Here is a 13,981-nt window from a genome sequence, read left to right on the forward strand (position 1 = left end):
AAAACAAGGACAAAAATCATTCCGTCCATCTCCAATCATGCAGATCCTGTCGTACTCGACACCTTTTGCCTTTTGCTCCATGACGAAAGCTTGTAAACATGTCTGCTTACAGAGGTTCTTGGGACACTTCCGAGGGCAGCTGTGAGGGTTAGAAAAATGAATCTTCAGGCAACCGTCCGAGTCGAACTCCGCTTGGTTGGTATAGATCTTGCTGACCCTTTCTGAAAGTTCCGCGATCCTAGAATGGCATCTATGAAGAACGAGTTGGAGTCTGATACAACTATGCAGTCCAGCTGCGGACGCGATGCTTGATAGTCAAAGAGTTCCTTCATGCCTGGAGTCAGGGGTATTCCTGCGATAGATTCATGGAGAGCCGCCTCCCCGATATCAACCGAGTGCATGTACTTGAAGATCTCACCCATGTAGATTGTCCAGCTGTTGTGCTCTGTTTTGTATCGTTTCTTGATGTCTTTGGGTACGGTGTGATCCGGGAGTAGAGAAATAATCCACGTGTCCGAGTTTCCATCGATGATGGTATGATCGCAATCGAAGGCCAACAGAACACGAGGAACGACTCTCTTTGCTGAAGCCATTGATAGGTGTTTTAACCTACAAATCATAAATGATAAATATTTAAAATGAAGTTATCCCTGTATGAAATGAAATAGTAGACAACAAAATATTCTTTGTAATAGTTTTACATGATAAAATGAATCATTTAGAAATGTCAGAAGTTTTGTTTTTTTAGTTTACAAAAACATGCAGTTTGTACCGGTGCTCGCTCTGTACATAAACCTCATGTACAGTGATATTATAGTGATCATTAGATACCCTGAAAGTTTGCTGAATCCTATCAAATTTCCAGACAAGAACTTCCTTTTAGTTTTAGAATTATTATTAGAGTTATTAAAAGTATCAGTCAAACAACGTTCATTTCTTGGACTTGGAGGATCCACTTGAATTAAAAGTTCAAGGAAATAAAAACAGATCCTCTAGGCCTAATTCAGTGTTTGTATGACAATATAGTTCACTTTAGGATCAAATACATGTACTCTGATATGCTATGATAAAAGGAGGCGAGTTGGCTCAGTCGGTAAAGCGTCCGCCTGTCAAAATAAAGATCCCGGGTTCGACTCCCACCCAGGCGGATGACTGAAGCCTGCGTTGTGTGTTAACGTGCCCCTTCCCTTGTTCATAGACGCAGGATATGTTAAGTGGAAAACACTCCGTCCCTCGGATAGGACGTTATAAATGGAGGCCCCTTGTCGAGAAGAGTCACTACCTTTGCACGTTAAGAACTCACTGCACTATTCGTATAAGAGTAGGGGGAAACCCCGGTGTAGTGGTCCACCTGCACACACCCCCAGTATAGTACGATACTCTGTAAAGAGGTCTGTACTTAAAAGGAAGAAGAAGAAGGAAAGAGCGAGCCATCACTGGCATTGATTAATCTACGAGTCCATGCCTCAGCTCAGCTCAGCTCACGCGAAAGTGCAGCGACTACGCCGAGCTCTAGCGGGAACGCTCGGGGCGGCGTCAGCGAACGCGAACAGACTGCCCCTTGTCTGGCGCTGGCTTTGCCTCTGAGCCGACCAGTGACTAGCTATAGGTCTATGCTGCTTGCAACTGCAAATGCTGTTACAAAGTTTTGCAGATGTAACAGATTGAGTAGCTCCATGCGAGGACTGTAATGTAAAAATTATATTAAATGAATCATTTCTTAACTTACATTGATCAGAAGAATTGACTAGCCTTAAATTAAACAGTTTTCCGCGCGCTCCACTGGGGATTATGACGTCACGTTCACGATTCTGGGAAATCCCCTTCGAGTCTTTCACTTTTATCATAGTGCAAACATAAGGAGACAGTTATGTTGTTTTGTATTTATAAATACATACACAAATTCCTGAATACACTTGATTTTTAATTTCCACTTCTAGTAATGTACCATTTTAAGATAGTATGTAATTGAATTAATGTGACTTACGTAGTGAACAAATTGGCAACAAACTTCTTGAGAACCTCCCACCGATTCCGATGTTGAAATGCGATACTTAATGAAATTATGGAAGTTATCGATAATAAATTATAATAATATCAGGATCGCGAATGGATATTTTATGTTGGTGGTGGCCATTTCACTGACGAGTATCCATCATGGTTTATGTCAAGTACACCAAGAGGGCCACTTTTTTACAACTGCAATGTGAATCTGTTGCCGATATTAGTGCCATATGTCTCTGCCTCGTAATAAGTGCCCTATTTACAAAGTACCCGTTTTACAAGCATTAACAAATCCCTTTTCATATTCGATAATCGTGTCAAGTCTCAAGCTCACGTGCAATTAAGAATTCAATTTCTAGATGCATGTTAATTAAAGGGAGGTCCACCCTGATTGATGACATTGAAGTGGTCCAGGCGTCTCCTTTAATTCTCGTCAGTTTTCCATTCTTTCTCTCTTTTCTCCATTTTCTTTCTTTTTATTTTGGCCGCCTCCGAGCTACGCCGCACTACTGTAAAACCCCGTGTTATGACTTATGACTGCGATAAAGGAAACGTGTGCCCCTCTAATAGGCCCCGTGACTCATGTATTACCCCACTGCTAAAAGAATCCCCTTCGACCCCATGAAGCCTATATTATCATAAGGCCACTTAAAAAATATACATGTTTAGCGTCCCCGCATGCTTCCTTTTTGGAAGGTAAAATGTACCGAGCGGCCATTTTGAAAGAAAAAAAAAGAAAAAAGGGCCGCCTCCTATTTTTTTTTGAAAGAAAAAAAACATGAAAAACACTGCTAAAATGGATCTATTAATATATTTTCTGATTTAAAAAAAAAAAAAAAAATGTCGGCGGCGGCCATCTTGAAAAATAGCCCGACCTGTCAGGGAAAAGGTAAAATGTACAGAGCGGCCATTTTGAAAGGAAAAAAAAGAAAAAAGGGCCTCCTCCTTCTTATTTTAAAAATAATTTAAAAATAATAGATCTAGATAATAGAATATATTCTCAGATTTTATTGAATAATAATTTGCCAATGTGTTTTTTGCGTGACTGCTAAGGCATGTGTATGCTACTATACTTATCAACTAGGGGACCTATGCCCTTAAGTCATAAATTACAGTAATGAGGATTAATGCCCCACAAAAGGGCACTAATATAGCACATCGACACGGTTTTGATCCTGGGGCCTCACAGTTACGAGGCCATTGCTTTGTCACTGAACCATGACTGTAAGCAGCGGGGGCTATAGGGTAGGGGGCAGTTTCCATAAATTAAAAAAAAACAGAAAATGCAATAAATTTTCAAAAATTTATTGCATTTTACCCCGGTCCCCAACATAAAAAAAAAATTCTCTGGACTTCCATGCATTATTGCTCAAGGCATGGGCACACAGAAGATTTTTTATGTTAGAAACCGGGGTAAAATGCAATAAATTTTTGAAAATTTATTGAATTTTCTGTGTTTTTTTTTTAATTTATGGAAACTGCCCCCTACCCTAGCCCCCGCTGTGTATACAGTCATGGTTCAATGACAAAGCAATGGCCTCGTAACTGTGAGGCCCCAGGATCAAAACCGTGTCGATGTGCTATATTAGTGCCCTTTTGTGGGGCATTAATCCTCATTACTGTCATTTATGACTTAGGGCATAGGTCCCCTAGTTGATAAGCATAGTAGCATACACATGCTTTAGCAGTCACGCAAAACACACATTGGCAAATTATTATTCAATAAAATCTGAGAATGTGTACTATTATCTAGATCTATTATTTTTAAATAATTTTTAAAATAATTCCATAAATTGGGATAAAAAAAATATTCCACCTTTATGAGCGACAGTGTAGTTCCCTTTCGATACCAAATATGCCCCCGATCATCCTTGTCACTGATGGAAACTTTGTCGAGGACTAAGCGAAATTTCTTTATGAAGAGAAAAAAACATTTAAAACCTTTAAACACTCTATTTCTAATGCCTTTGTTTTGCTGGCGCGTATAGAATCATTTTGTCTTCCTTTTTATTCCGTTTCTCTTTTCTTTTTTTTTGCACTTGCGCCTCCGGCTCTGCCCCCGTAGATACGCCAGCAATCTCCCCGCTCCCACAAAATGATTGCGATATGGAAAAAGGCATTATAAATTATCGTCAAACAACTGTGAAGTCTAATTATGGGGGGGGGGGGGGGGGAATGGTGCATATACATTTATGAAAATAAACAGTGCCGTAAAAACATGAACTGAGAGTTAGATATTTAATTTATCACTACATCACTGTAAATTGAAATGATGATCTTCAGCAATATAAACGAAGTGTTTGCTCCCTCGTTGCTCTCTCTCGCTCTGTCTCTCTCTCTCTATATGATGTCGTTATACACAACTTTACAAAAATATGATTTCATATATGGTAAGACGAAAGCAATCATGACTGTAAAGTATCATTATAAGCCTAAGTAAATCAGTAGTTATCATTTAGCCTTCTATAATAAATCTTTCTAGACATACACATTTTAAAATCATGTTCTCTCTGCAAATAAACGGGATAACTACCAACTCCTTCCCTTTTCTCTCTTTCAACATCTTTTTCTTCTTCTTCTTCTTCTTCTTCTTCTTCTTCTTTTTCTTCTTCTTCTTTTTCTTCTTCTTCCTTTTCTTCTTCTTCTTCTACGTCATCACCTTCTCTTTTTATTATGTTTTGAGCTGAAGTATGATGTTTTCTTTATGTATTATACGTTGGTCTAAATTTCATTTTTTTTTTAAAAACATGAAAAAGTGAAGAAAATATGCCACTTTCCAAGAGGAAATAAAGGTACATCATGTAGATCATTAAACAACTTTTCCTTCTTTCTTCATTCGTGTTGTTAATGTTCATTATCATGATACCAGATTCAAGTAGTTCTTGTCAGGTGCGGATCCAAGATTTCTTAGGGGGGGGGGGGGGGGTGCCCAAATTTGAAATCAATTTGGGAGGTAGTGAGCACTAATTTTTTTTTGGCCATCGAAAATTTGAAAAATTGCACACCTGCCCCCCCCCCCCCCCCCCCCCCCCCCCCCCCATTGAGCGCCATTGGTTCTTCCCAAACGACTTGGACAAGGTCCTGACAATTTAAATGTCATAAAGCTCCGTTTATTCTCATTTGACAACGCCCCCTCAGTCGTCAGAGTCAGCAGCCTAACATGTTAGCCTATGGAATTTTACACCAAAAAATATCGTTAAAAATTCATTTTTTGTTTAAACGAAAAGCACATCCACCCCTACGTACGTTATCACTACCGTAGCTCTTTTTGTATTTTATATTGAAAGCAATCTCACATACAAATTCACTAAGTGTCGTCTAATCCGCCGATTGTCGTCTGCTATAAACGTCCAGCGAGCGAAAATGAGACAACCGGAGCAATATGATATTGAAACAATTATGTTTTAAAAAAGAGTTCCTCAACGATCTGCAGTTGCTGTATGGATATTAGATTAAATCAATGTATTTCCTTTTATTTCTTGTATGTAAAATTTTCTAAATATTTTTTAGATCTCGTATCATCGAAAAGTATATGACTTTATCAACTATCTATTTATATTCTTAGGCCCGAATTCACATAGGAGGTTTAAATTTAACCCACGGTTTAACGCGTCATAATACGTCATAACACCGAGCTTTAGACCATGGGTCATTATTTTGGTATTCACAAAGGAGGTTTAGATTTAGCCTGGGTTAAATAACCCAGGGTTAGATTTAGCCTGGGTTAAATCTAAACCTCCTTTGTGAATTCGGGCCTTAGTGTTCCATTCACGTTGGTATACTATAAGCTATGGTAATCAGCTTGCATGGGTCATCCTATTAACTGTCAAGATGTACACTTTTTTATCGTCCTCTCTTAAATGCAAATGTACTTATAAATGACGAATGAAAAATTTAAATCAATCAATCAATTCACTATGAATATTACGGACAAAGAAAGCGGACAAAATATACAGTTCCTCAGGTAGACAAAGGAACATCCCTTCACTGCCATTATGTAAAAAGGTGAATATGCATGTGACACCTGTTCTACAAATTTTTACATAATAGCAGTGAAGGGATGTTCCTTTTGTCTACCTGAGGTACTGTATATTTTGTCCGCTTTCTTTGTCAGTCATGTTCATAGTGATTACAAGTGAGCTTCATAAAACGAATGAAACGTGATGAGGAACACAAATATCGTTTGATAATTTGGCCACCAACGGAGGATCGGTTTCCACCCGGAAGTGGTTGCATTATCGTATCTCACTAGCACTCACGTCCGCGCATGATACAGTCAATGTTATTCTATTGTTGTGAAAGTCTGACGAGTACGACGAGTAATTCAGTAGTGAACAATATCTCATTTTATCTTACTATTTTCGTGAAGAAACAACAACTCAAAATGGATAAAGTTACAACATTATGTGTATTTGCTTTCACTGTATGCTGTCTCTTAGTGATTGTCACAGGAACACCCACACCAACGCCAACCCCTGAACAAGGTACGTATTTTATTTTTCTTCTCGACTCGAATCTGTGCATGTCTGTTGTTGGTTTGTATGTGTGTTACCGTTTGCTGTGCGTTCGATCTCGACTCATCCCTGCATTGCTGTGCAGTGGTAGTGCCATTGTCCATTGGCAATATTGCGCGAGAGAAATCATTCAAACTCGTGTTGTGCAATGGCAATGCAATGTACAGTCGCCAATAAACCTATAAAATGGCAAAATTTAGAATCTATTCTCGTGTAGTTTGATTGTACTTGCTTCCTTGCTAACTGAGGAGGAAGAAGAGAAGGAGGAAGAGGAGAAGAACTTAAGCTAAGCATGTTACTTGTTAGGTGAACGAAAGAAGGAGGAGGGGGAAAACATTTGGAAAAGGGGCGCGGGGTAAAGACAATTGAATGACACACGCCCTTAAAACTAAAACAACAACAAAAATTGGGTGATCTGTTTTAAAGGTACTAGATCTATGTCCCATTTGCAGGCCAAAAAAATGAAAAGGTTTAATTCCAATGGCATTTGAAAGATAATACTAATTTAGATCTAGAACTTCCCTAAAAAAGGTGGGGCTCGTTAATGTCTTCAAGTGGGAAAATAACGACTTGAGTGAAGTCTAGCAAGTAAACAGGTTTCCTTGCATAATTTGGATATTAGGACACCGCTAACATTTAAATTTCACAGATAGACTAGGACATACATGACATATTCATAATTCCTGCAAAGTTCTACAGAATTTGAGGTTGGCTGCTAAAGGGACATAGATCTAGACCTAGAGCTAGTAAAGGAGGGGTTTTTTCGGCCACTTAAGACAAAATCCTATTTTTTGGACCCTTTACTTCCTATTTATTATCATTTTTTGTTCAAATCATGAAGCAAATAGTATTATTATTTAAACAAAAAAAGAATCCCAGAAAAAAATCACGAATTGCCATGACAATATTCATTTCAATTTTCACTGTTTCGGAGGCAGTTATCGGCATAGCGAAACAAGTTTTCGGCCGCATGTACAAAGTCAATAGGAAGCGCGCACGTGCCCCGTGCGTTTCCGCACTGATCTATAGCACTAGCGGGCGGAGCAGGTATCCCACGCCGGAGCTCCCCGGAGCTCGCCAGGCCGAAAACTAGTATTGCAGTGATCGGAAATTGGAATCTGAATTAGACAGATACATGTACACTACCGCTCAAAGGTTTTGGCACATCGGTTCGGTAACGGTTTGGTGCGCAATGTCCTTCGGTTAGCCTCCGAGGTTAATCTCCATGATTTTGTTGTTCACCGCCAAGTCTCGGTTAGCAAACGGTGAGCAAACGGTGAGCAAACGGTGAGCATACGGTGAGCAACCGGTTAGCAAGAGAGAGCGCACGCGCGGATTTCTCTGAACGGTGAGAAATCGCGGTTAGCTAAAAGCGCGCACGTGGTGAGCTAAGATCGCGCACGCATTGAAAGCTGTATTGTGACGTAACAATGACATATTTTATAAAGCCTCATGCAGATCTAGGAATCACGTTTGCTAATCTATAAAGAATTAAATCAAGTAAATAATCATTTTTGTATCATTCTGTCGGCAATGACATCAAGTAAATAATTATTTTCGTATCATTCTGTCGGCAATGAAATCAAGTAAATAATCATTTTCGTATCATGCTGTCGGCAATGACATCAAGTAAATAATCAATTTCGTATCATTCTGTCGGCAATGACATCAAGTAAATAATCATTTTCGTATCATTCTGTCGGCAATGACATCAAGTTAATAATCATTTTCGTATCATTCTGTCGGCAATGACATCGAAGTAAATAATCATTTTCGTATCATTCTGTCGGCAATAACATCAAGTTAATAATCATTTTCGTATCATCCTGTCGGCAATGACATCGAAGTAAATAATCATTTTCGTATCATCCTGTCGGCAATGACATCAAAGTAAATAATCATTTTCGTATCATTCTGTCGGCAATGACATCAAGTTAATAATCATTTTCGTATCATTCTGTCGGCAATGACATCAAGTTAATAATCATGTTCGTATCATCCTGTCGGCAATGACATCGAAGTAAATAATCATTTTCGTATCATCCTGTCGGCAATGACATCGAAGTAAATAATCATTTTCGTATCATTATGTCGGCAATGACATCAAGTTAATAATCATTTTCGTATCATTCTGTCGGCAATGACATCGAAGTAAATAATCATTTTCGTATCATTCTGTCGGCAATGACATCAAGTTAATAATCATTTTCGTATCATTCTGTCGGCAATGACATCGAAGTAAATAATCATTTTCGTATCATTCTGTCGGCAATGACATCAAGTTAATAATCATTTTCGTATCATTCTGTCGGCAATGACATCAAGTAAATAATCATTTTCGTATCATTCTGTCGGCAATAACATCAAGTTAATAATCATTTTCTTATTATTCTGTCGGCAATGACATCATTTAATGAATCATTTTCTTATCATTCTGTCGACAATGACATCGAAGTAAATAATCATTTTCGTATCATTCTGGTGGCAATGACATCAAGTTAAATAATAATTTTCCTATTATTCTGTCGGCAATGACATCGAGTAAGTAATCATTTTCGTATTATCCTGTCGAGTATGATTGAGTAATATATATAGCAAGACCAAATTTTTTAATAATATAATAGCAAGCAAGACTAAGAAAATATCGCAAATATAGTTCAACCCTATTAAAACTTGATTTATTCCACTCGCGTGGCCCTTGTCACATTCCACCAAGTCTCAAGAGAAACAAATTACGGTATCTCTTATCTTGTTGACATAATTATATCATTCAACGACTGACTCTTATCTTAATCTATTGCTGAGTGACTTGATGACAGAGAAAGTGCATGTTACGCAATGTACGGTCTCACCCAGGCAGGGAGAAAGTTATGGTTCCCACGCTAAGACCTTACTTCTTGGAGCCTTGCCAACTTCACACCGCGCGTGACTATGCGCTCATGAATATTGATGATTAAGTGTATTCATATGTATTTTAATGTACCATGTACGGACATGCTGAAAAACAGTTTATGCAGAGCTGAAATCATGTTTTTTAATCACCGTATTTAAATAAATAAACAAACAAAACTTGCTCACTGGTATGCAATATCAAGGTCATGTTCGAAGCTCCCGGTGGGCCTAATTCTATTGGTCAGATTTTATTACTCAGAGATTTTTTCTATTTTTATTTCCTCTTCAGAGGTATTTATTCGGTTATAAAATACATTTTACAACAAATAATTCATACTGAAATATACATTCAACTTACACCTCATCTCTTGAAATCTTCACAATAAGATAAAATCAAGGGCTATAATGTTGAAGGTCATTTGATATAACATCTGAAATGTTATCCAAACACAGTTCATTTTTAAAAACATGCCAAATTGCAAGACTGTTGTATGTTTTCCCTTGGAAGTATACATGTAGTTTAACATGTGTATATTGTGCATATGTAATAATTACATTTATATAGTGTTGGAAAAATTAGAATCTGCACAAACATCGGGTATTTTCGTTTATTATCAGTGTTTCCTTGAAGTTATACCGCCGATAATGCAACAAGCGTTTCCAGACTAATACTACTTTGGGGCGAGTGAACAAACGATTCAGTTGTTTTGCATCCATTTTCACCCGCTTTTTCATGCAAAATGTTTTCTTCATTCTTTCTTCTACTCTTTTCACAATCTCTCATATCCGAAATAATCCATAATGGCAAACGATGTTAGTAGGATTTACATCATAACACAAAGGATAAATTAACGATGTACATGAAATTTTCTCTCAATTTCCAAATCGATATTTTCTCGGCGTCATGATAAACATACGATACCTCCAAACACATTGCTTCCTGTCCTATAATTGACGTGAAACTTGCATCAGAAAATGTACCCAAACCCCAAGATTCTATCAAGCATTATATGCAATCAGTATTTAATCCGTTAAATAATTTCCAAATAGTAAATACCATTAAGGGGACCTTTAGAATTGGTTCATAAAAGGTGTATTGTTTCTCTAATCTCCCGGCCAGCGCCCTCGTCATCGGGCTCTCTGAAATATGGGGACCTTTAGAATTTGTTCATAAAAGATTTCTTGAAGTCCGGTTTCTTTCAGGCTCGGCTCACATTTTGATGTGTAAGGGGTTCTCTCTCTCTCTCTCTTCAGATGAACTGAACTGTATTGTTCCCATTCCAATACAATTTACATATACTTACGAACCAAGTCATAATTGTCTGGCGGCCGCCAGATAATTCTATCTTTCCTTATCATGATTATGTTATTTTCCTTCTATCTTCTTCACTTTCTACCTTTTCTTATGTTATTCTTTGTTTTTATCCTTCCACCTTCTTCTCTTTCTATTTTCCGTATGTTACTCTTTGCTTTTATACTTCTATCATTTCCTCTTTCTATTTTCATTTTGAAATTCTTTGTTTTCCTTTCTATCTTCTGTTCTTTCCTGTCATTATTCTTTGTTTTTATCTTTCTATCTTCTCTTTCTATCTCTCATGTTATTCTTTGTTTTATTTCTCTTTCTATCTGCATCATAACGTACGGAAATATAGCTAGATTATTTGGCGGCCGCCAGATAATTCTATCTTTCCATATGTTATGTTGCTTGACTTCTATCGTCTTCTCTTTCTAATGGTTGAGTGCAAATGAGGTATTGCCTGGGTTATCAGGCTACACATGAAGAGAAAATATTAACAAAATTATCCATTTTCAATGTTTAGGTAAGATTCAAAGCATACTAGCTAACATTAGAAGGCGGACGTGGTTTATTTAAAAACGCTCAAGAAAAGCCTGAAATACAGGCGCGGATCCAGGGGAAGGAGTGTGCTTGGCCCCCCCCCCCCCCCCTCCCCGCCAAAATAAAAGAGAAAGAGAGAATGAGAATAAGGGTAAGGGAAATAAAGAAGAGAGGAAGAAGAATAGAAAGGGGGAAGAAGGAGATCCTTTATTGTAACTATTTTTTGTATACAACTCGTGAAATATATTGACCTGTTTCGTTTTGTTTGTTTTAAAATTAATCAAGTTTATTTATAAACACTAGCATTGGCGGATCCAGCGGGAGGGGGGGGGGGTAATATGATGTACATTTTGTTTCCATAATAACGGGAGACGGTCAATCCCATAAATACAAGAAAAAGGGAGGAGGGGGAGCCAATAACAAATAAATAAATAGCAACTAAACGAACAAACAATAAATGAATCAGAAAATAAAACGAAATCGGTGAGATGGCCTTGGACCTCCAATTATCACCTTATTAATCAATCAATAATGATACCCCCTTCTACCTTTCACTCTATATCACCGATTGCGCTCTTATCCCTCCTTTCTAATATTCCTCTCTTCCTTCATTCCTTCCCTTCCTTTTTTTATTTGTCCTTTATAACATTCTATTGTACTATTTCTCACCGTCTATGTCTCTCTCTCTACAGTTATTTAGGATATCTTAAGTCTTATGGGGGGGGGGGGGGTGTGGGCCGTCTCGGCCTACTGAATTCATTAATGTTCGTTTTTTTTTTTAGGTACCTTTTTCCAGTTTCGGAATTATGGACCCTATTTCATTTTCGGATTATGAACCCTATTACATATTTCGGAAATACGAACCTTCGGACAACTACCCTCCCCCCCCCCCCCCCAGGAACGATAACTCCCGTGGGCTATAACATCCGAGGACAAATACCCCCCCCCCCCCGGAACGAATATCCACGGAGAATTAGCTCCCCTAGGACAAATATGCCCCAAGGACAAATATACGCCCCCCCCCCCCCGTTCAATGAAGGGGAAGTCCACCCTGATGATAATTTGCATTTTTTCGGGGGGGGGGGGTGAAAATCAAAGGGGGTAATTTTCCGAGGGGGAGGGGATAACTGCCTTGGCCGGGGGTGTTCGTCCTATTACCCTTTTATTTATATCAAGTCTCCTCTTCCTCCCATGTAGATTTCCTCTCCCACGAATCCTTTATTCTTATCCAGTTTCTGATTCTTCCCATCTATTTAAATATTTCCTTGTATACTTTATTCCGTTACAGTCGCCTCTTCGTTCCATATATTTCCTATCTCTGATATCATTTAATCTTTAATATCTACATGTATTTCCCTTCCCTTTTATCCTTTATTCTTTGATTGGTCATCTGAAGACATCACCCTTCATGGATGTTTACAAGTCCTGTCAGACATTGATTGATTAACAAGTAAATGACATGAGGTCACTGTCCTCCACACCTCTACCTTACCCCGTCTTTCTACTTCCCTCTCTGCCCTCTCCCTCTCCCTCTCTCTCTCTCTCTCTCTCTCCTTCTCTCTCCCTCCTTTACGTGATTACATTTCCCAGACATGTTTCGACAGTTCTTATCTAAGAAATATGACACGCCCCAGCCAGCTGAAACTGAAAGGGCTTGTATAGTCTGCCAATTCAGACGTCATACCATAAATGACAACTGAAAACAAGCAAATATTTGCTTTAAAAAATAAACTTGCAAATTATTATTTAGCCAATGAGAAGAGCTAACTTGTCATCTGAAAATCAGCATTTCGAGATAGAACGAGATGGTACGAATCGTTGTTGTAGTGGTTTTAAAATGGAATTCTTGTGTCCGAAACTAGACTTTTAGCTTCTATACCATTGATGGTTCCAACGACGTGTGTAAGGGAATTAATCTTTCGGATAACTTTCATCTGATTTTCGGATTTATCGTTAAACATGGATATTCTAAAAGTGGGATCCCGTCATAGAATCAGGTAAGTATGCAATACTTTATCAATCTGTAGCTTAAAAATCTGCAGCTGCTTGTTTATTCTTAGTTGGGTCGTTTGTATTTTCAAACCAGAATGAGCAAAGCGGTATGGGAATATTTTAACAACTCATGTCCTATGTAATTATCAAACTTGCGTGCCTCGCGTATCGATGAATGAACTTGCTTGCTTTTGTTTTGTCTTCGGGTTACTAGGTTACACGCTGGGGTAGTTTAAGTTTATCAGACCATTATAATGTTCAATGTATTTGTGGCTGCTTTTACCTCTTGAAATAAAGGCTCTTCGTTATTTAAATATTCAACAATTATTCTGAAATAATGATGGTATTGTGAAATCCAACCCAAACTCGTTATTTCTCATTATCAAAGAACATTTTTTTCCAGCTAATTACAAACAATGCCTGGTTGGCTAAGCCTATGTAGATGTACGCGCTACCTTTCCCTTTCTAGTCTGGTGAACGACCATCATGTGCAGTACGTCCGAACTTGTGGAATCAAGTCAGTCAATCGGCAATTTCCATTCATACAGATCAAAAAATAGAAATCCCCATACATGACTCACTCACAATAACACACACATTTTTATTTATGTTATGAATCAAGAAAATAATCATTTTCGTATCAATGTCTAGCCAATGAAATCAACTAAGTAATCATTTTCGTATCATTCTGTCGGCAATGACATCAAGTAAATAATCATTTTCGTATCATTCTGTCGGCATT

The 13,981-nt window shown here is 38.1% G+C and overlaps 2 protein-coding genes across 2 annotated transcripts in view; one reads left to right on the plus strand and one right to left on the minus strand.

The window, feature by feature from the left end:
- Positions 1 to 2,042, minus strand: part of LOC592317 (pyridoxal phosphate phosphatase PHOSPHO2-like) — a 2,824-nt gene extending 782 nt beyond the window's left edge. Inside the window, 3 exon segments of the mRNA XM_791847.3 lie at positions 1 to 218; positions 221 to 609; positions 1,988 to 2,042. The exon segment at positions 1 to 218 is cut by the window's left edge and continues 782 nt beyond it. Of these exon segments, the coding sequence (XP_796940.2) occupies positions 1 to 218; positions 221 to 593 (591 nt within the window). The 5' untranslated portion in view covers positions 594 to 609; positions 1,988 to 2,042.
- Positions 2,043 to 6,272: 4,230 nt separating this feature from the next.
- The window catches only part of LOC587142 (pituitary tumor-transforming gene 1 protein-interacting protein), a 44,107-nt gene continuing 36,398 nt past the window's right edge, over positions 6,273 to 13,981 (plus strand). The window contains exon 1 of the mRNA XM_030990716.1: positions 6,273 to 6,488. Within this exon, the coding sequence (XP_030846576.1) occupies positions 6,284 to 6,488 (205 nt within the window). The 5' untranslated portion in view covers positions 6,273 to 6,283. The remainder of the gene's footprint in view (positions 6,489 to 13,981) is intronic.

This window comes from Strongylocentrotus purpuratus, unplaced genomic scaffold (genome assembly GCF_000002235.5).
Source record: "Strongylocentrotus purpuratus isolate Spur 01 unplaced genomic scaffold, Spur_5.0 spur5_scaffold_19, whole genome shotgun sequence".
NCBI classification, from domain to species: Eukaryota; Metazoa; Echinodermata; class Echinoidea; order Camarodonta; family Strongylocentrotidae; genus Strongylocentrotus; species Strongylocentrotus purpuratus.